Source organism: Drosophila obscura, unplaced genomic scaffold (assembly GCF_018151105.1).
Source record: "Drosophila obscura isolate BZ-5 IFL unplaced genomic scaffold, ASM1815110v1 contig_181, whole genome shotgun sequence".
NCBI lineage: Eukaryota > Metazoa > Arthropoda > Insecta > Diptera > Drosophilidae > Drosophila > Drosophila obscura.
In genome coordinates this window covers 1,658,161-1,682,536 of record NW_024542769.1, presented here as the reverse complement: position 1 = coordinate 1,682,536, position 24,376 = coordinate 1,658,161, and the positions used below count along the sequence as shown (strand labels likewise).

General features: G+C 52.4%; 2 protein-coding genes across 2 annotated transcripts; one reads left to right on the top strand and one right to left on the bottom strand.

Moving 5' to 3' along the window:
* Positions 1 to 782: 782 nt before the first annotated feature.
* LOC111067839 (negative elongation factor E) lies at positions 783 to 2,160 on the top strand. Its single transcript, XM_022357155.2, has 4 exons — positions 783 to 1,128; positions 1,201 to 1,724; positions 1,791 to 1,957; positions 2,018 to 2,160. Exons 1-4 carry the CDS (start codon positions 1,048 to 1,050, stop codon positions 2,092 to 2,094), a joined length of 849 nt encoding a protein of 282 aa, XP_022212847.2. The 5' UTR covers positions 783 to 1,047; the 3' UTR covers positions 2,095 to 2,160.
* LOC111067830 lies at positions 2,161 to 24,362 on the bottom strand. Its single transcript, XM_022357142.2, is given in 10 exon segments — positions 2,161 to 5,527; positions 6,043 to 6,294; positions 6,370 to 6,608; positions 7,291 to 9,328; positions 13,640 to 14,211; positions 14,213 to 15,172; positions 15,240 to 16,354; positions 21,066 to 21,161; positions 23,295 to 23,454; positions 23,893 to 24,362. Coding segments are annotated over 9 exon segments (7,827 nt in total). The 5' UTR covers positions 23,425 to 23,454; positions 23,893 to 24,362; the 3' UTR covers positions 2,161 to 3,102.
* Positions 24,363 to 24,376: the final 14 nt, after the last annotated feature.

Genomic DNA, 24,376 nt, shown 5'->3' with positions numbered 1-24,376 from the left:
TTCTTGACCTTTCCTTTTCCAATCACAGAAATGGCAATATTTCCTGGCAAGTCCTTCAATCCAAAATAACGAATAGCAACCACTTCCCAATAGTTATAACAGTCGAAGGTCTAGATGCTACGCCTCAAGAAAAGAAAGTGCTGCACAATAGAACGAGGAACGAGGAAACAGAGAAACTTTTTTGCGTGAGAAACGCTTGTAGACCAAAATTCTATAGGACAAAAAAATTTGAGTGCTATCCTAGAAGCCGACCACAACCTTCAATTGCAGATCAAAAATCGCAGAAGAGTAAACTTCTCCAAATTCATTGAAGAGGTATTCTCATCGCCCTCCATGTGGAGCCGGGTGAAGAATCTCAAGTACGGTCAAGTCAAAAATGCAGGGAACACATGGACAGAAGAAGACGACAAAAGCATTTTGAAAATGGTTAAAGAAACCCCCATCCACTGCCAACAGTAGACCCCCAGACAACAGTTTCCCCCCATCCATTCAGGATAATTTTATTGCCTACAAATCAGAGAAAAGATCAGTCACAACCACTATCTAAAGTCGGTAGAAGTTCACTACATACCCGGCCACGCCGGGTTCCCAAACAAGACTAATCTGAAAGCCATTGACGCTAAAAGGATCAACAGACTGCTCAGCGGTAGCGCATTTGACGGGCACACACTTGCCAAAATGCATGTTGTTCCAAGTAACATTTGTGATACATGCGATACTATCGATAACGCCTCGCACATAATTTTTAATTGTACCAAGTACAATACAACAAGACTAAACTTCCCATCTCTAAGAAATGTAATGATGTTTACAAATTCTTTGAAAAAGAAAACATCAGCTCGTACCAAACATTAATCGACTTCTTCGACCAAATTGATATAAAACTGTAACAAGTTGTCTTCTTCTTCGACTTGGCAATTTCCACCTTGCAAAGGCGGGCGGCCAAATAATCCCACGCTACTCAAGGGTAGAGTGATAACAAAAAACCCCAAAAAAAAAATAAAAACAACACAAATAGTGCTTTAAACCAGAGGAAACGCTGTCAGAATGGTTTACATACACTTTCCTACTAATTTAACTGAGGAGGAGCAGATGCTTCAAGCAAAATACCAGAAGCTAAAGAAGAAGGTGGGGGGACGCAGTCCCAACTAAAACGAGTTCCTGCCTGATTTCACTGTAATGTAATTATTTATTTTGCAGAAAAAGGCACTACAGGCCCACAAGGCACCCAAGCCGGAGCCGGAGAGCTCGATGACGTTAAAACGACCCACGGATGCGCGCGATGCACGCGAGGTGGCCCGCAAGCTGATCAAGAGCGGCGCCATACCAGCCATACAAAAACAGCAAACAAAGCAGGATCAAACCTCGTTCAAGCGGCCAAAGGGTCAGGAACGTGCCAAGCGCTCCACATCGGAGACCACCGTGGCGTCCTACCAGCCCTTCTCCTCCACTCAGAACGATGTGGCCCAGGAGACCATCATCAGCGAGATTATCAAGGAGGAGCCACGGCGCCAGAATTTGTATCAGCATTTTGCCACTGAGCGTGACCGGGAAGAGCGCGCCATGGCTGAGAAGGCGGTGGCCATTGATACGCCACCGCCGGAGAAGCCGCGTGCTGGCAACACCATATTTGTGTCGGGCAATAAGGTAACCGAGGATTTCTTAAAGAAAACCTTCAACGATTATGGCACAATTGTGAATGTATCGATGGAGATTGAAAAGAGGTAAATAGTGGGGTTATTTCTTTATTGAATCTCGATTAATATATTTATTGGTAACTCACTTTGCAGTCGCGGCTTCGTCTCCTTTGCCAAGCCAGAGTCGGCAGATCGGGCCATTGCTGAAATGCATGGCAAGAATGTGAGCGGCATTGTGCTGCAGGTGCAATTGGCTCGACGCCAGCCGCAAATCGAACCCATTAATGATGCCTCCTCATCGGCAGTATGGTCGTCTATTGGTAAGTGTCTCAAGTTTTGTATTTAAATGGTAAATTCCTAATGTTCATGTGCCCGTTCAGCTGCCAGCAAATCGCAAAAGGGAAGCCACAAAGACCATCGTGAAATGGTTAAGTACAACGACGATTTCTTGCTCTAAGTGGCGGTATAGTCGGGACAATCCAATCCAATCTTATTCAATAATAAACCAAACCAATAAGCATAATTTATTTGTATATCGTTTTGCTTTATTGAAAATACGCTTCTATATGTTTATGTATATATATAATATAATGCTCTCTCCTCTCCACTGCTAAGTACTCGCATTTCAAATTATAACTTTTAAGTGAATTCAATGAAAAAGAGTTTTATGTTTTTTGTTTTGGTTTTTATATATTAATTTCTACGCTTTGGTCTAGATTAAACAACAATTTGTCCAACAATTGAATCTCTTTTCGCGTTCCCCCTCGCTGGTAGAAAATAAATATGTGTTTATTTGATTAGTTCTCCTTCCCATTCCTTTCGCATTTTTTTTCCTTGCTCTCCCTACCATAGTTAAAGGCAGCTACTAAAAAATGTCTATGTACATACATAGCATGCGTTAAGTACATAACTAATACATAATCGTTGCCTCTGCTGGTTCAGCTTCTGTTTCGACTGTTCCTGTTGTTGTTCTTCTGCTGCTGCTTCTGCCGCTGCTGCACTGGTAGACTGGTGGGTGATGTAAATTATAGATCCCCTTTTATGGATAGTAGGAGTTCTTTATAGTTAGTACAAGATACAAGTTGTATGGCTTATGGTTTAGCACGGGCACTGCACATGTGTCTGTTGAACTGGGATTCCGGGTTTCGATTCGTTTCGATTCGATTCGATTGTTCTGTGACTAGTAGTAGCACGAGTAGTGGCAACGCCCCCCACCGTCGTCGCACCTCTCCTAAAGTAGTTGCTAGTTCTCACCGTATTGTTGTTAGTATGTATGTATGTATGTATGTATATCATTAAGGCCTTCTAGTTTCGAGCGGGCTCTTGGCCGCGTTTAAATTCGTTTGTTTTTCACCCATTAAGCAAAAAATTCTCTGCTCCAAAATGCAAAATGCAAACCCGCCCCTCTCCCCCCAAGGATAGTGCGTGACAAGCCCACGGATGATGGGATCGATCTCCACTGCCCTCACGTCTGCCTGCCCTCGTTCCCGGGCGGATTGAAGTAGTCCCAGTGATGGGTGTGCACCTGTCGTCCGGTGAGCAGAAAGACAAGCACTCCGAACGTGATCAGAATGAAGAGCACCATGAGGGCGGATATGTTCCGCGACTGCTGCTGCTGCTGCGGCTCCATGGCCTCGCCGCGCACGTAGTGCGTCAGCTGGTTGATGATGCTCACCAGCTCCAGGCTGCAGGCGGATATGAACTGCCGTCCCGCCTGCACGACAGTGCGGGGCTGATCCTCATCGTACTCCTCGGGCGGCTGAGTGGCGCTCCTAGTGCGCGAGCGACGCGAGGAACGCGAGCGTGGTCTTTCCACCAGCTGATCCTCCAGCTCAGAGCCCGACTCGGGCTCGGCCTGCTCTTGGACATGGCGACGCCGGCACTTGTGCGGCGCCTTGCGCTCTGTGGAGGCTGCTCCCTCGGCCTGTTCGGCCTCAGCGCTGCGCTGCAGATTGTAGAAGGCCAACGGTGCCAGGGACTGCAAATACTCGACACTGGGATACGCGGCTGGTGGCGGTGGCAGAGGCATCAGCCCGGCTTCTGTCTGGGTCTGTTCGTCCAAGTTCGGAGGCGACTGCTCGGTGGCCTTGCTCTGGCGCGGCGGCTTAACGGGCTGCTCCACATCCGAGTTGGCCGGCTCACTGCTGGCCTGGCGGCTGGTCTGCGTTTCGGTGGTGAGCAGCGAGGGACGCTGCTCCCGCACGCGTTCTACAATGTCGTCGATGAATCCTGGCGGGAGCTCGATGCTCTGGACCACCAATTGACCGGACTTGCACTCCAGGTCGTCTGCTTTGATGTGGCTGCCGTGCAGCTGCGAGACTTGGATCTGGCCTGCCTGCAGGGCATGGACACGCAGTCGCTCCACCTCCAGCTCGGCCAAGCGAGTGGGTAGCTGCGGCTCTGGCGGCGATTGCAGGGACTGTACAGGCGTTAGCTCTCGGGCCGATTGCTCAGCGATCGTCAGAGTGGTGGCTGCTGCTGCTGCTGCTACTGCTGCTGCTGCTGCGGTGGGCTCGAGGGTTGTGGTGGACTTGCGACGTGGTGGTGGCAGGGGCACATCTTCCGGCTCTTCGTCATCCAGTTCGTCGTGGCCGTAGGCGGGTTCTGTGGGCAGAGTGGCCACAAATTTGGGCGTAACTTCGGCCTCGGTGGGTTCGCTGGCGGTAATTTTCCGGATGGGCTTCTCCACGGCTTCCAGGGCTTCGTCTTCGGAGTGGCGGGACTCGATCTCGGAGGGAGCGTACTCCTTCTCTTCCGACAGCGTGTCCTTCTCGGTTTGCCTGTAGTCCGTGAGCTCCTTCTCCATGGCCTCCTGCAGCTCCTTCTCGAGCGCCTCGTCCAGCTCCTGCTCCGTGAGCTCCCTCTCCAGTCGTGTCTCTTCATCCGTCTCCTCTTCCTCCTCATACTGATCCGAGTACTCACTGTCCCTGAGGGTGCGCTCCACCTCGTCGTCCTCCAGCCGGCTCTCGTAGTCGCTTTCCAGCTGGGTCTGCTGCAGCTGCTCCACCGCCGCATCCAGATCCGCCGAGCTGGCAGCATAGTCGCTCAGGGCCACGGCCCCCTCTCCGCGATCCTCGTCCTCCACATCGGACTTGCTCTGCACCGAGCTGTCCGAGAGCAGACCCTCCCGCCGCAGCTCCTCTTCCTCGCGTCGCAGCTCCTCATCCGCCAGATCGGCGGCACTGATGGGTCGCACTATCAGCGAGGCCTGCACAGTGTCATCCTGCTCCTCGCCAGCCACCAGACTGGGCGTGGGGACGCGTCGCTCAATGACCACCGCCGAGGATGGCGTCTGAGGGCGACTCAGCGACTTGGAACGGTCCGCCTGAGAGGACGAGGCCCGAGAGCGCTCCGACATGCTCCGCTGGTTGGCATCCCTGAAGCGCTGCAGGCCCTTCGCCAACTGCTCGTCCTCTGTTAGCACACGGACGCCGTCCACCTCGTCCTGCGTCTCCTGGGTCTCGACGCTGCGCAACAGATCCTCGAGGGTCTTGCTGGCCGATCCATTCGATCCGTTGGCTCGCCGCGGCTCAATGACCTTCATGTCCTCCGTGATCTCGAACTCCTCGCAGACGAAGTCGTCGGGCAGCGGGTCCGTCTGTGTGGACACCTCCACCTCGAACTCGCCCTGCTGGTCGTAGCTGTCCGCCTGGCTGGAGCTGGCAACCTGTTCGCTGTCCTCGTAGCTGTCGAGGGCATTGCTGCCAGCGCGCGTTGAGCGCTTCTCGCGCGGTGGACGCGGTGGCGCTGGCAGAGGTCGGAACTTCATTTTGTTGATGACCTCGCCGGACTGCAGATTGGAGCGTGGCGATTCTGGTCGCTCCAATGCTCCGGGCTCCTCGTAGTCATCCTCCTCCTTCTCCGGCTGCTGTTGCTTCTGTGTCTCGTAGCTGGGGGGAAAAGGTTGGATGTGGGAGGTGCATTAGATACATCTGGGGCTTGGGCTTGTGCTTGGGCTTGGGCCCTTCCGTGCAAGCGGCAATCGGCAATCGGCAAAAGGCAAAAAAGGCAACCGGATGCAGGCCAACTCTTGTGTCTTGGAAGTGGAAGTGGAGTGGATTCGTGTGTATCGTGTATTTATGTTTTATTTGGGTGTACGAGTACGAGTACGTGTCCCGAGTGGTTTCGATTCGATTCGATTCGGGTCGGATTAGTAGCAGGAGCAATAGCAATAGCATTAGCATTAGCATTAGCTGTGCGTCTAATCCTTGGTCTTAGCCTAAACTTAGTCTACAACTTAGTGGCAACAACAGAAATGAAAACTTAACAGGAAAAACTTAACGAAAATGCATTCGAAACGCAACGAAAGTCAAAGTTACGAAAAAATCAATCGAAAATCGAAATCAATCGGCCATCGCAACGCAAAAGGCAACAAAAAGGCGACTCGACCGACGGCTGCTCTTACTTCGACTTGATCATCATCTGTGGGATCTCGTCCAGACTGGCCGCCGATCTGCGGCGTGGCACCAGCGGCGAGGGCGAGTCCTCCGTGGGTATATACTGCTGTGGCGGCGGCGGCCTGGCCGGCGGTGGGGAGCCACGTGAGCCGCGTATGCTGGGCAGCGTCGCGAATCGCTCGCCGGGCGATCGGGTGAACTTCTTGCGGCGGGCCGGCGGCGTGGGCTTGGGAAGGGGCTCCTTGCGCACCACCGCGTAGCTGAAAGGAAGCGAGCAAGAAAGCCACACATAGCGGAACATCCGTGACAGACATCTAGCAGCTAACAATGCTCACCCGTCGCTCTCCAGCATGTCAATGACGAACCTCTCGTCGCTCTTGGTCCTGGATGCTCCCTCCTCGTTGTCCTCCCCCAACTCGGGCCGTGTCTTCATGTCCAGCACCAGCGAGTCGGCACCGCGTGAGGTGCGATCGTCCTCGGACCGGGGTGTACGCACGGACGCCCCGTCCGTGAAGTTGTCGGGCGTGGCTAGCGGTATGTGACGATATTCGTGCTCAGTGCGATAAACAATTACCTGGGTAATTGGAATCAGATTTAGAATCGGAATGGAAATGGAAATACTTTATAGATCGAATTCCAGTGTTGGGTAAACATCGTTCGTTCGTTATTGTGTATTCAGTCACTAGCCATTCAGAATAATATACTGGGTAATACATGAATTAGGCTACGGATTGGTCGCTCAGCCACCCTCTTCTCTGGATTAAGTCCCTAGTGACTATTTTTTTTTTCAAACCTCAGGCGAACAAGGCTCGGCGGGAAAAGATTTGAGTTCAAATCTATAACCTATTTAATCGACAATCCAATTTTTAGAAAGGGATACACAACTGGGAGAAAAAGCATAAAGAGCTAAAAGAGGATTATGTAGATAAATAAAAAAGAATAATTAAAAAAAAGTAATTTTCTCTTAGATAGGCCGCCTATTTATCAGACCACCCTCGCCTCGTATTTTCATTTAAGCGACATTTTAAAATAGATTTGTTTGCCCTTAAACTTTCTTGCCAGGGTCCTCCACGACAAAATGTGAGAAACGAACATGAACGAAAAAGAACGAAGAAAGAAGAACGACTAAGACAAACTCATTCAGTTCATTCACTTAATTAAATAGTTGTTTTTTGTTCGTTCAGTCATGAACCATGGACCCAACCATTGGAGCAACCATGGACCCAGCTGTAGTCCCCGCTCTGCTTGATACTTACATCTTCGTGTGGCTGCAAAAAGGTATTCGATACTGATCTACCACCAAAGCCATTAAAGAACGAGTCCGCATCCTTCTCAGCGGATGCATCATCGCGTGTGCGTTTCTTGTGGCGCCTCGGGGCCAGCGGTAGGGCCTGTGGTCCCACCTTTTCCGTCGTCGTCGCCGCCGCTTCCTTGTCCAATTCGCTGACCTGCTGATCCCGCGTGGGTGGCCGCAGGTACTCCTCATCGTCGTCAAAGTACTGAATGCTGCTGCTGGCCCCATCGCCCATGTGCATGTCCTGGCTGCCGTCCACGGACAGCTTGCTGCGGCTGCGGCTGCGAGCCTTGCGCAGAGGCCTCTTCGGCGCAAAGTCGCTGCCGTTCTGAGACATGGACAGATCGTCGCCGTAGTCGCTGCGCTGGAACTCCTGCGAGTCGTCAATGTCCGGCCGATAGTTGCGATGCAGGCGGCGTGGCTTGGCCGGCGCTGCCTCAAAGTCTCCGTATTCCCCCGGGGCGGGTTCTGCGGAGTAGCCCACGTGCTGCAGGGCATTGGGCATGTCGTAGCCCTCGCGAATGGCCGCGCTGATGTACTGCCGCAGCTGGATGTTGTCCTCGGAGATGCCGCGCTTGCGCAGGAAGAACTCGTCGTCGTCGATGGGCTCCATCACCACCTTCTTGCCCGAACTGGCCGTCGAGTGGCTATCGTAGTACTTGTGGTAGCCAGCCTCCGCCTCCAGCTCCGCCTTGCGCAGCAGCTTGTTCTTCTGTATGTCCTTCTCCGTCCAGCCCTCGGCGTCGCGACTGTCCTCCGAGCGCAAATCAGAGTCCTGATGCACCATCGGTCGGCGCTTGAACTCGCGCGACCGCTTGCTGGAGATCTCGTGGATGGCTCGATTCTCCTCATCGAACTCCGCAAACTGTTTGCTGTCGGCCACCACGCCCAGAATTCCCATTGTCTGGGGCTGCTGGGCCTCGCTGGCCGTGTCCTCGCCCCCCTCCAGATCCTCCTTCATGCGCCGCTCCAGCGAGGACTCGCGGTCGAAGCTCTCCAGCTCGCTGCCGTAGCGCCTGTAGCGCGATCCCTCGCTGTCGTTGTAGCTCACGTCCGAGAACTTGTCCGCCCAGCGGGACCGCACCGGACCAGGTCCGCGGTCTCCTTGCGGCGAGCTGGTAGACGTCTGCGATGGCTGCGTCTCGGTGCTGGGTATCACGCTGAGGCTAAGTCTCTCCGTGCCCAGCGAAGACTCCAAAGCGGGCGGTGGTGGTGGCTCCTCTGTGGGCTTCTTCTTGCGGAAGGCACGCGGATAGGTGCCAAAGTTGAACTCGAATTTCTTCTTGGGCGCTGACTGGGCAGGCGCTTCGCCTCCTCCTCCTCCTCGTACTCCTCCTGCTGCTGCACTGGTGGCCTGTGGCTCCTCGGACGTGAGCTCGCTCTCGTTCTCCTTGAAGCTTTTGCTGCGTCGCAGCTTCAGGGTCGAGAACTTCTCCGGCAGCTTGAACTTGGACATGTCGGGCTTGTTGAATTTGGTGAATTCCGGCCGCTTGAGGTCCCTGAACTTGGACATGTCGGGTCGCTTGATCTCGGGCATTTTGATCTTTGAGAATTCGGGCGCCTTGAAGCGCCTCCGCTCCTTGGCCTTGGCCTTGGGGCTGCCCGATATGGGCTTGGGCTTGGCCTGCTGGCTGCTGCGCAGCTTGGTGCGCAGCTTTCCCGCCTGCTGCCGCAGACCGTCCTGCATCTTCTTGGTGCGGTCCTGGGCGCTGGCCATGAAGCTCTTCTTGCGGCTCTCCGGCTGCAGCGGCAGCTCCTCGAGGGCGCTCGAGTCCACCTGGCTGGTGTGTATTTCGTAGTCGGTGCGAGATTCGGTTCGGGGCGTAGTTCCTGTCGAGCTGTCCAGATGTCCATCGATGTCCATGGGCATGGGCATGGGCATGGGCACCTGCAGCTCGGATGGGGCGTGGGCTGGCACCAGCGCTGGCCCTGGCCCTGGCGCTGGCGCTGGCGATGATTCGTGTGCCGGCGACACGCCCACGGGCTCATATTCATGATCACTGCAAGAGGAGAGAGAGCAGAGGATTGGATTAATGGATGGAAGGCAGAAAGGAGATCGATCTGTGTGGAGTAGTGACAAGCGAAGGTTAGCAGGAGGCCGTCACCCGGGGTGTGGAAGGTGTGTGGAAGATGTGTGGTGTGGGTGCCAAGAGGTCGGGTGGCTTACCGAGAGAAGTAGGTCCGTTCGAGGAACTCTCTGTGTTCGATTTGGTTTTGGGTCAGGGGCGATTCGCTTGCGGAGGCGAAATCCGCAAGGCGCGACTTGCGTTCGTCAAAATGGAAACTAACCGTCTTTGTCATGCCCCGCCCCGCCCCGTACAGCTGCTCCTGGGAGCCGCTGCTGAGGCGGGGGGCGCGCTCGTGCGACTGGGTGCGCGGCTCCCGGAACGAGGACTTGCGCTGCACCCCAAAGCGCTGCTCTGAGGGCGACCGCAGGGGTCGATAGACGTGGCTGTCGGAGATTTGAATGGGCACCGAGATGAGCGGACGACTGCCGCCCGCCTGCGAGGGTTCCCTGCTGGCCCCCCAAGAGGCCGTTTCCGGCATCTCAATCTCGCTGGAGTAGAAGCTCCTATTGCCGGCCATGAAGCTGCCGCCGCTGACGCTGACGCTTCCGCTGCCGCCTCGTGGCAGGGCGGACACCACCACCGGAGCAAAGGCCTCGCTCATGTCCGCCGAAGCCCGCTCCGAGGAGACTGGAGACAATCCGAAATCCTCGCGACTGCTGTACATGGTCTGGGCCTGCGGCGGGGGAGCCGGTGGCTTAGCAGGCCGCGAGCCGTACTGATCCATTTCGTCCACTTTGAGGGAGAAGGTCTCTGTGACGCGCACAGCCAGCGGCTCCGCCTCCTTGCCCTTCACCGCGGCGCCCGAGGTGGTCACAATCGACATGGCCTGGGGCTTGCCTTTGGAGAACACTGAGAGCATCTTCATGGGCGATGGCGACTTCTCGCGAGAGAAGGGAGACAGCGAAGGGGATCTCTCCTTCTTGGGGCTGGGCGTGCGTTGGGGCGACGGTGACTGCTGGCGAGGCTCCTTGGCAGCGAACATGGCCTTGAAGCGCGAGGTGTAGGAACTCTTGACCTCGGGAGAGGCATCCTGCAGGCTGATGACTGCCGCGGATGCCGCCTGGATCGTCTGCTGCTGTGGTGGGGCAGCGGGAGCCCATTTTGCGGGACGTTCCGGCGACAGTTGCCTCTCTGGAGTGTGCTGGCGTTTCAGGGGTTGCAAGGGAGGTGATGGCTCCGCTGGAGACGGACTGGATGGCCGGCTCGAGGGCAGCTGGAGGGAGGCCATCACAGGCGGCGCCTTTGGTTGCCTGGGCGAGGGCCTTGGACTGCGACTGCGATGCTCCGCCGCCTTCTGCTCCTCGTGGCGCACCAGCGCATCGATGTCCACCACTGGCATGTCGCTGATGATCTCGATCTTTGTCAGCTCGTCCAGCTTCAGTGGGGCTGCACTCAGGTCCCCGCCAATGGAGGGCGGGCGCCGCGTCTCCGACTGTATGTTGTCACGGATGTTCACGATGTTGTGCTCCTGCGCGATCTGCTCCAGCTCGGCCACAGTCTCGGCCAGGGGATCCATGGGCCTGCTGACAGTGGTGGGCTGATAGGGACTCTTCAGCTGCTCGAAATCCGACTCCAGGAGGAACGAGGGACGCACTGCATCGCCGCCAAAGCGAGACACGTCGATGGGTCGGTTCTGGGGCAGCACGTCTCCGGGCAGCTGATTCTTCTGGTTGGCATCGCTGGGACGCATGTAATCCGGCGACAGGGGCGGCCTGGCGTTGCGGAAGTCCTGCTGCGAGGGAGCCGGAGACGCCTGGTGCGAGGGGAACTGTGGCTGCTGATCCGCCAGCCCGGGACTGGGCGTGGCCGCGATCAGATTCAGTTGGGGCGGCTGCAGCGATCCCGGCAGGATGGTGGCCTGGAAGAGGTCCGCATTGGAGGCTCGCCGACTGGCACTGGCAGAGCGCTGGCCGCCAGGACGTCCGGTTCCAGGAGCATTCGGTATGTTGATGTCTGCACAGTAGAGATCCATCTTGGAGTTGCCCGCCGAGATGCGGCGCAGGGAGGTGCCACTGCGCATGGACAGGGTGTCGGGGAAGCGGCCCACGCTGCCCGAGGAGAGGCCTCCCACGGACAGCTGTCGGCGACCTGCGACCATGAAGGATCCACCCGCATCCGGTTCGGTGGCATCCGATATGCTGCGCACCACCAGTCCGCGGGCTCGGGCCGTCTGCTCCAGCTCCGGATAGCGCTCCATGAAGCTCAGATCCACCGATGGGGCGGCCACATCCGCATGACTCACGACCTCGAAGCTCTGTGCGGACAGATCGTCGCGGGGGTAGCCGAGATTCATATTCAGATTTGCATTCTGATTGAGGTGCGGGAAATGCTGCTCCTGGTCGCTGTGGTGTCCCTGCCGTGAGCCTGGCCGCGAGTCCACGGGATTGATGCGCTCCGGCAGCAGGGACTCGGACTGAAAGTACTGGCAGGCACAGCGGACATCTAGGGAGGCGCCGCTGGCACTCTCCACTCGCGACACAAAGTGCTTCTTCTCCGCTGGCAGAGCGCCCACCGAGGCGGAGCGACGGGAATTGAGCATGATCTCTGAGATAGAGAGTGGGAGAGAAGAGAACGGACAGACAGCTGTTGCTGGTTACTTATTCACTTGGCCCCCGGTCGAAATCCGCTGCTTCTCCTTCTCCTTCTCCTTGTCGTCGTCGTCGTGTACTTTTTGTGTCTTTTATTCGTTTATTTTGTTGTTCTGTTCGCCTTTTGTCGCCTTGTCGTTCGTGGTGGGTCGGTGGCTATTTTTAAGCACCACCAGAGCATGAGCAACCGCCTCCGTTGGACATTGAATTTATTTTCTGCCCGAATCAGCTCGAAATTCTTTGCCCAGCCTCTGGGGAATTTTCTGGCACTTGCAGCCCAGAGTTTCGAACTTTACTTCAGGGCTAAGAATCCACCCATTTGACCTTTCCGAATGGAAATCACTCTTTCTGCTGACTATTACTGAGAGACTCTCTCGCTTTGTCCCGCTCCGTTACGTTACGTTACGTTACGTTCCGTTCTGTGTGTGTTATGTTCTGTGTGTTGTGTTCTGTTTTGTGTGTGCGACGCGACGGCGACCGTGTCTACATCGTTGCGATTTTCGGCCAGGACTGAGAGCTTTTTGCTTTTTGCGCGACACAGATTTCCCTCAGCGAAAATTCTTGTTCGAAAGATGAAAATGCTTTTTGTTGTTGTTTTCTTTTAAAATTAGCAAAAAGAACACACACTCACACACACTCAAACAGATCGAGACACGCACAGACACTACGTGATGACGGATTAGGGAATTGCATTTGTGTGTTTGCTATGCTGTTATACTTGTTATACTGTCATACTGTGGCCTGATCAGAGACATGCCAGACAGACAGACAGACAGCAGGAGTAGCAGTACCGTAGCAATTATGTATATACATACATATATATGTACATATGTACTTTTGCACTTTCATGTTCTATTTTAGAGGCTGCGATGGCTCTGCCTGCCGGAAATCTTCTTGTCATTCGTTGACCTTTAGATCTCTAAATATACATATGTACATATGTACTGTATGTATGTATGTATAATCCCATTCACTATTCGATGTTTAGATGTCGGATATATCCAGATATGTAGTTAGGTTTCATTAGAGGCGTGATTGCCACCTTTAAGGGGACGTAGTTTTTAATTGATTTATGGCTTATGCGAGCCCAGTTATGCAACCCAACCCCCCCTTTCACCACAGAGCACATGTACATACATTTATTGAACCAACACCAACATTTGTGGGACAACAATGAGGGGGAGGAGACGGCACACAGTACATGGAGGCCTTACCTTAGGTCTATATCATTAAAGCCACTTAGAGCCACTTCATGGGGAGCCCTCTACCAAAACTTGTTAGTGCCCCCGCCACTGCAGCAGCAGCAGAGTGTCCAGCGGGAAGGACTTCTCACCCGGATCCGCCACGAGGATCTGTGTTTGCTTGGTATTGGGTGTGTGCTGTGGTCTGTGTGGTGGAAGTCTTGGTAGTGTGGTGGTGCAGGTGCAGGTGCATTCGAGTGTTTGGTGGTGCTTCTGGGGCGCTGGCCACCTCCCGGCAAGAGGGTTAGTAACAGTTTCATGAGCAGGGCAAACGGGTTAGAGTCTCTGCAAGATTGGGTTAGAACGACAGCAGCGTTTCGATTGGTTGGTTGGTTGGTTGGTTGGAGGGCCCGTGCCGAGTGTTAGTGTGAAGCGTGGGGAGGCTTCGGGGGATCGATCGGTTCATCACTTACCTCTCGTTCTTCCATCTGGCCGCATTGGCGGCTGCCTCCAGCACTTCTTCCGGCAGCTCGATGTCCTCGCGATGGGGCTCGGCCTCGTCTTCGACGTGCGAGAACGTCACCTTCTTGTCCGAGGGCGCTGGCGAGGCTTCCTTCTTGAGCGCGGGACGCAGATCGGCGGTCTCCGACGGCTCGATGTCACTCTCCTCGGCCACGGGCGACAGCTGCGCCAGGCGGGCCCGCTCCTCGTCCGACGAGGTCGAGTCTATGGAGGAGAGCGGAGCCAGGAGGGCTCCGGACTTGCCGGCACCGGCACCGGCCACGGCCACCTGCTCCTCCTCACTGCTGCCCATGCGATCCAGGGGCACCGCCTTGGCGGCCTCAATGTCATCGATGGCCAAATGGTCCTGACGCGTCAGCGACTTCTTGAGGGTGTCCAACTCAATGAGGGTCTGATCCACCAGCTCGGGTGTTTGGTGTCCAATCTCCTCATAGACATGCTCGCGACGGAGACGAGGTGTCTTCTTGGGCGGCGACTCTGTGCCATCCCCTTCGCCTCTGCCTTCCTGTGCCATCTTCCCCTTTCTCCTCCTGCGGCTCTGTAATCTCCAGAGCGGGGGCATCGGTCTCAGTCTTTGCCGCGGGCAGCTCAATGATCTCCTCCGGCTGGGGGACACTTCCTGCGGCCCCACTGGTGCTGGGTAGGTCCTCCTCGCGCTGCTCCTGCTCGAGCTCCTCCTTGTTGCGCTTGCGACAGGGCGACTCATCGTACTCGACCAGTTCGAGGATGTCGTCCGAGTCCTGCTTCTCGATGAAGTGAGGAATCTCGCCGCGGTCCGACTTGGGCGAGGCCTTCAGCTTCATGATCTTCTGCTGCTCGCCGAGGACGATCTTCTCGTCCTTCTTCAGGGTGATGCGCTTGATGTTCAGGCGCTTCTTCTGCCGCTCGGCCAGACTCTTCAGCTTCTTCATGATGTCGAAGCTCTGCTTGGGCTTGGCGGCGGCGCTCTTCGGGGGCTTCTGTGTGCTTGGGACCAGAGAGCCCGGCGGCGGGGCTAGCTCGTGGAGGCTGTTCTGCCGGCTGGGATTGGCAGAGGTGCCTGGCAGCGACTGGGCGTCCTCGTGGGTGCGTCCGCTGCGCCTGCGCCGGATGATGTCGCGGATGTGGGCCAGGCGACTGGTCTTGCGCGGCTTGTTGTGGCCCCCGACGGCGAGCACCGAGTCGGACACGCACGAGATGCACTCGCTGAGGGCGTCCTCGTTGTGGGTCTCGCGCTCTGCCTCGGCCTCTGACTCGGTCTCCGAGTCGGACTCCTCGCTGCTGTCCTCGGAGGTGTGGGCTAGCGCCTCGTCCTCGGAGAGGTCCTGAATGTAGCGCTCGGTCTCCTTGACCAGCACCTGCTCGTCGTAGCGCACCTTCTTGAGGGACTTGGGCGATTCGGACTTGAACCGCAGCTCCTGGGACTTGCGCAGCAGCAGCACAATCTCCGGCTGCTCGTCGGGTCCCAGGGGACGCTTGTAGAGGTGCGTCCACGGATAGCCGCCCTGCGGGAGGAACACAAATCAGACTGGTGCGACACAGACATCCTGTGACGGGCGGGTGTGAACTTACCCGCTCTCTGGCTCGTCGCAGATCCTCCCAGCGATAGGTCTGGAGCGGAATGGGCGGCTTGTCCTGGCTGCTCTCCAGCAGATACTTCTTCAGCGACTGATAATACTCCCTTTTGCAGTCCGCTGAGAGTCGTTGGGCATCCGTCTCGGTCTCCCCTGCCCCGTGCTGTTCGATCTGTGGCAGCGAGTCGATGAACTCCCTGCGCTGCTGCTCCTCGGCCTCGGTCTTGGGCGTGGGCACCTCCACGAGCTTCAGCTCGTTGGCGGCGGCGTGTCTCAGTGGCCTGGGCTCGTGCTCGTGCTCCTGCTCCTGCTCCTCCTCCGGCAGCTCCAACACAATCTCCGTCTGCGGCTTGTTCTTGAGGATGCTGGTCAGCTCGTTCAGCTGCACCTCCACCTGCTGTGAGAGCGAGCTCAGCTCGTCGCGATCGCGCTTCACCTGGTTGTCGTGCTCAGTCTGGGCCTCGTCCACATCTTTGCTCAGGGTTTCAATTAGCTCGCGCTCGATCTCATCCACCAGCTGCTCGGCGGTGCGACGCACTAGCTCCGATGGGGGGGCCGTCTCCTCGGACTTGCGGACTTGTTGTGGCGGCACTAAGGTCACTAGGGCCTGCTCGATCTCCCCCACCAGCTGCTCGGCGGTCCGACGCACTGCCTCCGACGGTGTGGTGGCCGTTTCGTCTACCTCGGCGATTTGATGCGGCGGCGCTAGAGTCTTAATGGCCTGCTTGGTCTTGGCCCCGGCTGGTTCCACCTCGATCACAGACGCGTCATCGTCTGTCCCGACCTTGGATGTGCCCTGCTGCAGCTCCTGCTCGAAGGGCGTCAGCTCCCTAATGCCCACTCCGCTGCCCTCGCCCACAACGTTCTCGATGAGGTGCGACTCAAAGTCCAGCAGGTGCGAGCCCCCCGGAGTGGTTGGCACTGTCCGAACGGGCTGGCTTCCCAGCGAGCAGTTGGCTTCACTGTGTGGATTGCTCTCGAGGGCCAACTTCAGGGCGGCGGCTCTGCTCTGCCTGTCCTGCAGCTGCGAGTCGTCGGCGATGCCGTTGATCAGTAGAATTGTCGGCTGCTCGGCTCCAGCTCCAGTTCCAGGTGTGGCACCGGGTAGCGACACTGCGGATGGGAGAGAGACAGAGACATAGAAAGTGAGAGATCAGAGATCGGTTCAAGACTCAGTGCAGGTGTTTTCACAATGCAACAGGTGCTAAAAATATCAGCAAAGGCAAACGAGACGACACCACCACCACCACATTCAGATTACATAACATGATATGATGCTCTCCCAGAGAAAGCACACAGAGAGAGAGAGAGAGAGTGATGGAGAGGGACAACAACAACACAATGAATTATTCCCCAAGCAGTATTTCGATATCGAAATCACTTTGCTCGAGCAGTACTCGGCGCTCGACTGCAATTACGAATTACGAAATCCGAAATGGGAATTATACGTATTTGCCTTACCACAATATTCTTTCCAGGGGGATAAACGGATACACGGATGCGTATAGTCCTTCGATCCCTGCGATTCGTTTTTCGTTGAGTGTTTCGTGACTTCGTGTTGCTTTTATATTGAAATAAAATCAATCGAATGCGGAATACTCGTATATATGGATGCCAGTGCTCTAGAGTGCTCTTAATTATTTCCTCACAAATATCTCAGCGCAGCGCAATTCGCGTGAACAGTGCAGAGAAGACGAGCCGTGCATTGAAATTGTCCGGGGCCGACTGGCCCGTCCGATTCGCTTTTCGCCAGGCAGAGGCCCCCCCAAGAAAAATCCGACAGTCGAGAGACTAATTTTCTTGCCTTGTGTTTGGGTTTTAAAATACTCGTACTTATACTTATGCTTAACAATTTTCACCATTGAAATTGTTGCTCTTGCTCTTGCTCTTGCACTCTTTACTCTACGGCGCTCTCCCTCTCGCTTTTCCTAGTCTAGTCGTTCTTTGCCTTTTGTTTTGTCGTAAACAACTTGCACATAACATAATATTACCATTACCATTACCATTACCATTACCTTTAATCTAGAACACCGTCGATAAACAAGAGCGCAGCGTGCCCAAGCAAATCCACCAAAAAAACAACTGAAAAATCTGATTTCATTTTCATGTGCCCGATTTCTCAGGCGATTTTTGCTTTACATTCAACTAATTATTGTTTGCTTATAGATGGTGTTCACATGCATACACACATATATGTATGTATGTATATATATGATACACATGTTTATATATGCATATATGTTTGTCTGTTTGTCTGTTTGTCTGTACTGGAACTAACGTAATCACATGAACAATTACAAGCTCACGAAACCAAATTGTTTGTACAAAACAGAATTTGTTTTCCGTTACGCCTTTCTGGATCTGTCTGCGGCTGAATGAAAGAGCTTTATGGGTGCTCCTACATATACATACATATATGTATACTCCCAGGGAAAACACATTACATCTTATGCTCACGATATACTCGTGTGTACTACACACCCTCAAGTGATGCAAGTTCATTCAGAGTCTATAATTTGATTTGCTCATGGATCATTCCTCGAAATGGGGTTGTGTGAGGTAAGAAAATTTGATCATTTATTTGCCTTTAGAGTGTGACCTCATGGCGACAGTGTGAGTTTTCGTTTCCAAGTTTCCAACTGCAAACAATACATTTATAGAGAGAAATGAATGAATTTCCAATGATCTTCAGTCGAAGACACTTGAGTGTGCTGAGGAATGTGCAAATGTGCCGCCATATGCTCATAGCATGTTTCCTACATTATGACTGCTTAATATTTATATATAAAGAAGGCTCCCATTTAGCGGTCACAGTTCTATGCTTTATTTATGGAGTTTCCAAAATTCAAAGGGTGTAGAACTTCACCTCCCTGCATTGTCATTTACGTTAACGAGTCCCTACTGTAGCAGCAGATTTGGCCATGTATGATGTACTTTGGGGGATAAATTTACCATCACAATTCGAGCGTAACTGCTGTGGTGCGACTTGCCTTACATGGGCTGCCGGTGCCGGTGCCGTTGCCGCTGCCCCCCCTCCCCCATGCCACTCGCTTGCCCGTTTGCCCGTTTGCAGTTGAGTGGATTTGCCTGGCACTTTTCCTCAAAAGTAACTTTTCATACATAGTATATGACAATTGACAACTGCCAGCCCACCCGTCCTCTTATTCTCCCGGATGGGAAACGGAAATCAATGCCGAATCATGGACAAGTTCATGGACATTGTGGCAGTTGAACTTTGCAACAGAATGGTGAGGGCATGGAGCGCAGCACTCGTGCGTAACGCTCTATAAATAGTCGTGCTCCGTGTAATCGGCCCAGGAACCATTACGCTGCTGGTCATTACACTTTTGTCAATTCGATGGGCTGGCGCTGGGACCCCGACCGACCCTGGCATCGCGTTGCGTAACATGCAAATCAATTAAACGTGGGGCCCGGTCCGACTCGACTCCAATCACTCACCATAATTGCCGGCCACACTGAGGAAAACATAAACCATACTCGAAGGAACGTTAGGAGTTTAGTTATATAAATAAAATAAATAAAAATAATTGCAATAATTTAGAATAATAAACCGAAAAGAAAAAGAGTAAAAACTACGGCCGGGCGTCTCTTGAGCTTCACATGTTCGACGTCTAATCGCGTTTTGAATACTAGCAAAAATGAAAAAAAAAAAAGAAACTACCCGTGTTGGAAACAAAAACTAGCTGCCATGCCAACTGCGGCTGAGGCTGAGGCAGAGACAGAGACATTACGTGGACTGAGACGTCGCTGACTACGTTTGACGTTGCTCTCGAAATGCCAAATGCTGATTGAAATGCGAGAGAAACGGGAGAGAGATGGCGGCAAGGGGCAGTGGCAGTGGCAGAGACAGAGACAGAAACAGTGACAACGGTGACAGCGTCTCCTCTTCCTCGTACATGGTGCTGGCTGGGCAACGTGTTGCACTTTCCTCCCAGTCCACTGGTTGCATGCGATGATGATGATGATGTCGCCAAACAGCACCGCCGACGTAAGCGGTGCCGTCCAAGGTCGCCAATGCCGCCAATGCCGCCACCAGGCGGCTCTCCTCTAATTTTAGAATCATTTAAGCGTAACGCTAACGCACTTGAGGGCGCTACTCGTACTCTATCCCCAAGACATGCTAGGGTTTTATGCCCTTCAAAAGGGGGGCCATCAGCAGCAGAAACTATCGAGCCCATATAGCTAAATCAGACTGCATATAACATTTCCTAATACCATGGGAGCATCTCCGAAATCGACAACAATATTTGCCAAAAATCTTACAATAAGATTGGAATCATTTCTAGTTGTGGAATCAAATATCTGTCTAAAACTAGGCAGAGTTTTCCCTTTCAGCTGCGGGCAACACACATGTGTAAGCCTGTATCTTATTTGGATATCCAGCATACAAGCATCTCTTTTGATTTCATTGCCACTAGTCTCTTAGTTGCTGAGATATCTTTAGCTTAAGAGGACTTTGACAAATGACAGCCAAAATAAACCTAAATTGGATTACCTTATGGCATACGAGTGTCACTGCAACGATTGGTCCCTATGTTCATACATTTGTAGATATCATTCTATTAATTACTAGAGTATTTCCATCTCGACCTCTACTGATAGCCCTTCTCTGGTCTGGTGTTAACAAGCTACTCTCTGTCTCTCCCTCTCTCTCTCTCTCTCTCTTGGTATTGGCTGGTGAGATGTGTGATTTCTGTCTTCCCATTCTCTCCATAATCTATCATCTAGAGGACAGACGGCGGCCGCTCGCCTGCTCTTTGGCACCTCTGTTCTAATGAATGAGAGAAACTGGCACACATTGCGTATGCGTTATGTCCCGGCTAACATTTGGCTGTGCTCTGTGTGTGCTAGTTGAACATTTTTGCTTGTTTTGAAAATAAATTCTCATGACACAATTGCAGAAACGCTGTGTCCGAGCCGTAGCAGAGTTCATTGTACGGTTTAATTATGCGAATCAAGCAGAGCAGAGCCCTGAAACGGCAGTTGCAGATCGCAATTGATTTCCTTGCGGCAATTTTCATATTTTTAGTGCATTCTAATGCTGAGTTGTTCTCGTCGCACTGCCCACACCGCAGACACAGAGAGAGAGCCTTTCCGTGGATGGCCTTGACTGGCCAGATTCTGAATTATTTATGTACAAACCTATAAATATAGTTCAGGGATAGTGCATATATGTACATACTAGAGCAGCTGGCCTTTCTTCATATCGACGATTAGTCGCAGTTCCAAAACTGAAAAGAAAATCAACCCACAACCACGACGACAACACGCGACAGTAAACGAGAACGAGAACGAGAACGAAGACGAAGACGAAACAAAACGAATAGGACAAAGCAGAACCGAATTAAAATCAAACAAGCACAATACAATATATGTATAAAGTAAAACGAATAGGAACAGAGGAGGTGGGTATCCCACGTACAGATATATAGATATACGTAGATATAGATGGACTGACAAACGGATGGATGGATTGAACACAATCACAGCGAAAGTAAAACAAAAGCTAGGAACCTCTTGCCCACTCAGAACTCATAATTAATGAAAGTACTCGGTGCAAATGAACAAGAGGCGAAATGAGGTTGTTCCTAGTCCACAGAGAACTGTTTAGAATGGGATATATGTAGACAATCAAAGATGCAGCCTGGCAACATGTTGTGTTGCCACAGCAGATCTGCTGCTGCTCTTTATGAATGAAGCACACCAAGACGAGGCAAAACGAGGCACGACAACAATGGGAAGAGCGGATAGTAAGTGGTGTGTGTGTGTGTGTGTGTTTGTATGTGTGTGGAGGGCATTTTACCAATCACTGGTGCCATACAGGTCAGGAATCGGGTCAGCGCTGTGCCCGTGCTGGCAATGGCCCTATTCGGACTGGGTGTTGTCCGTGCTGCTCGTCCTGCAATTAGGTCAAAGTTTGTTTTAGAATTCCCCAGCGAATACGAGTGGGCGACTGGGGTGACTGGTGGCTGCTCATGTGATGTACTGAATGTGCTACGATGGGATGCTAATTGCAAATCAATCATACTTCCATTAGCCGGGACCGGGACTGGGACTGGGACCGACCAACTTTTTGTGACTGGCTCTCATTGGCAATTACCAGCCAATTTTCACCCACTCTGAATCATCCGTTTCCTTGGATATGCTAATCAGTCGGCTGAAATGTTCCGTTCAAGGGGTCTCTGGATGGACGGTATTTAGTGGCGTTTTGGGTTGAATCTTTTAGCACATTGAGCAGAGCTTAGAGCAGGAAGCCATGCTGGAAGTTTTAGCGTCTCCGTTGAGATGATTAATGAATAACTTATACAGAAACGAAACCTTTGATACTTTGCTTAGCTGCAGTACGGAATCGAATTCCCGATAGCCTATGGATTTATGATAATCATAAATGTGACTGCTGGCAATAGCAAATGACTTCACCACTCACTGAGGCAGAAATAATTGAATTGAATTAAATTGAAATGCAATCAGCAATGACAAAGATAACCTTCGATATCTTTTGGTACTCCCTCGACTTGCTGGAGATCGCTTTGCTCTTTGCTCTTAGCTCTTTAGTCTTAGCCAAGTATACTCGTACGTATTTTGCAAACACCCTAATTATATGTCTAACCACTTTGGGGCTCTCCCCCTTCCCGCCCACTAAATAGTTATAGTCTTTGCCATAAATAACTTGCACAGATTATGCAACAAGTCTCCCACTTATCGGCGTCATAGCCAGCCAGCAAAACATGTCGATAAAGTCTGTCCCGTTCCCCAATTGCTTTGATAAGATAGCGAAACCATATGTTTAGGGCCCTCCCATCGTACGTACGTATATGAGGCCCGAGACAGCGGACTACGTGCTGTGGTGCCAGTGTGCAGTGTCCAGCTTCTGCACTGACTGGCGTACTGGTGCTGGGTGCTGCAGGGGGACTTGACTGCGACCGACTGGCCTTAGTCAGATTTATAGACAGCTGTTTCAATCACCGCGTGTGCAAATGTTTTTCAAGTGGCAATCACAGCAGTGCCGGTGGCTCAGCGGCAGGCTCTCCTAAGTGGTCCACAAACCCAGCTGCAAATGGGATTGGAAACAGGTCGGACTGTTTTCACTTTCGTTGTCCGGAAAGGGGGGCAACTCTCGCTCACATAGATCATCACATTGATTCTCTGACTAATTCAAATCTTGATCTACTCGTATGCAACTGCAACGGTACTCCACAGTGGGGTGGGAGCGGGCCCAACCGGTTTGGCAATGCAAACACAACACGCCCATTGTGCTTGGGAAATATTTAGTAGAAGATGCCGCTGGCATGGAGCCCTCGCCTCGGTCTCAGTTCGTTCAGTCTGTTTACCCGAATTCCAAACAACTCGTTCAGATTTCGTAACGGAAGACTACTAAAGTTGAAAGAAAATTCTGTTTAACTAATGAACAAGCGTACGACTGCTCCATGCCCTAAAATATCTAAGAGTCTATCAATTGTATTATATTTTACCATTGTTTTTCGGTTGTATATTCTTCTCTTCTCTATATCAATACTTGATTTAAATAGTCGTATTCTCCCCGGCTGCAAGGCTGCCTTCAAATCAAAGTTTCTCTTCGCTGCTCGATCCCTAAGGCCAGACAATTTTATGATATTAGTGGGCCAGTGCATTTGATTACCGATTTCCGTTGGATTTTTTGTCGGAGAATTCTGAATTTCGCTGCGAAATACATGTACTCGCACATGTGTAGGTACAATTGGGAAAACGCTTTTCCGCTGCGGCGCCAAAACCGAGCACGACTTTTCATAGCTTTTGGCTGGCGTTCAACTTGGCAGACAATCATAAGTAATGTTCTATATAGTATACAGTACACCATGGTACACTCGGGTATATATAGACACACTCTCGCACACACAACATGGTCTATATTCGTCAAGAAATGTCATTACAACGCCCACGCGGCGTATGCGTAATGCTTGGCTAATTTATGGGGCAAATGCAGCCCCATCGTTTGGAAAAAAGATGCGATGGGGTTCGGTTTGGATCGGATCGGATCGGATCTGAGGCCTACCTTCATCCCAGGGATGATGATGCTGCTGCTGCTGCTGCTGTTGTTCCTGTGGCTGTTCCTGTTCGATTGGGGCCTGTGCTGGTCGCGATTTGCGTCCTTTTTTGGAGCTTTTACTGTTGGTGGGCTCCATTTTTTGCGGCTGCTGAGTTTTGCTTTTTGGCTACAAGACACGCGCGTAAATAGAATAATACTTATATATTTTTATGCAGGTGCCACATACACTCGGACAAATGTCGCGTGTGACTGCGTGTGTGTGCGGTTATCTTCGGTGACGCACACAAGTGACATTTGCCAAACACTCACACAATCGCACTTTGGACACACACTCTCGCGGGTTTCTTTTTTACGAACTTTGTTGCTCTTTTTCCCCCCTTTATCTGTATCTTTGTATCTTTGTATCTTTGATTACTTTGGCGCGCTGGGGGGAAAAGTCTAGATATAGTCGCCGTATATCTATCTATCTATCTTTCGGTACGGTACAAATATATTTAAAATTTAAAGATCTCTAAGTTATTTTTAATGCGGTGATTTAATTTAACGCACACACACACACACACACACACACACACACTCTTCTGGCACTTTTCATATTCCTTACTTGCCAAAATGTTGAGGCGACAGCTTTTCCCTCACCGATATTCCAAAGACTCAATTATGAAATTCGATTTAATGGACATTACGTGACAACGCGACGTTTCTGAATTTTCCAGCCAATAGCCTTTAGCTTTTACGATTATTAATTATTTGTTTCCTTTTCGGCCAACTGCTGTCCGTCCGCTGTACTGTGTGTCCAACTGCCCAACAGTTGAACAGAGAAACTGCCGGGCCCGATTGGGTCGATTGGGTCGTTGTTATTGGCTGGGTCTCGTATCCGTATCCGTATCCGTAATCGTTTCACTATCGTCAATGGCGGGGGTATTGGTAGCTACAGGGGTAATCGTGTACTTGAAGAACTGAGCTGAGCGAGAAGTTGTTTGAAAAGTGAATGAAAATCGCGCACGGAGTCCATGCGACGTCGTTGTCGCTGTCGATGTCGTCGATCGTTTGCCGTGCCGTGCCGAGCGCGACTAACACCCAAGCAC

What these genes read in the sequence shown, in the direction of transcription:
- LOC111067839 (XM_022357155.2), top strand. Translation starts at nt 1,048, where the DNA reads ATGGTTTACATACACTTTCCTACTAATTTAACTGAGGAGGAGCAGATG. An exon ending in ACCAGAAGCTAAAGAAGAAG is followed by an intron (nt 1,129 to 1,200) that starts GTGGGGGGACGC and finishes TTTATTTTGCAG; the next exon opens with AAAAAGGCACTACAGGCCCA. An exon ending in TCGATGGAGATTGAAAAGAG is followed by an intron (nt 1,725 to 1,790) that starts GTAAATAGTGGG and finishes CTCACTTTGCAG; the next exon opens with TCGCGGCTTCGTCTCCTTTG.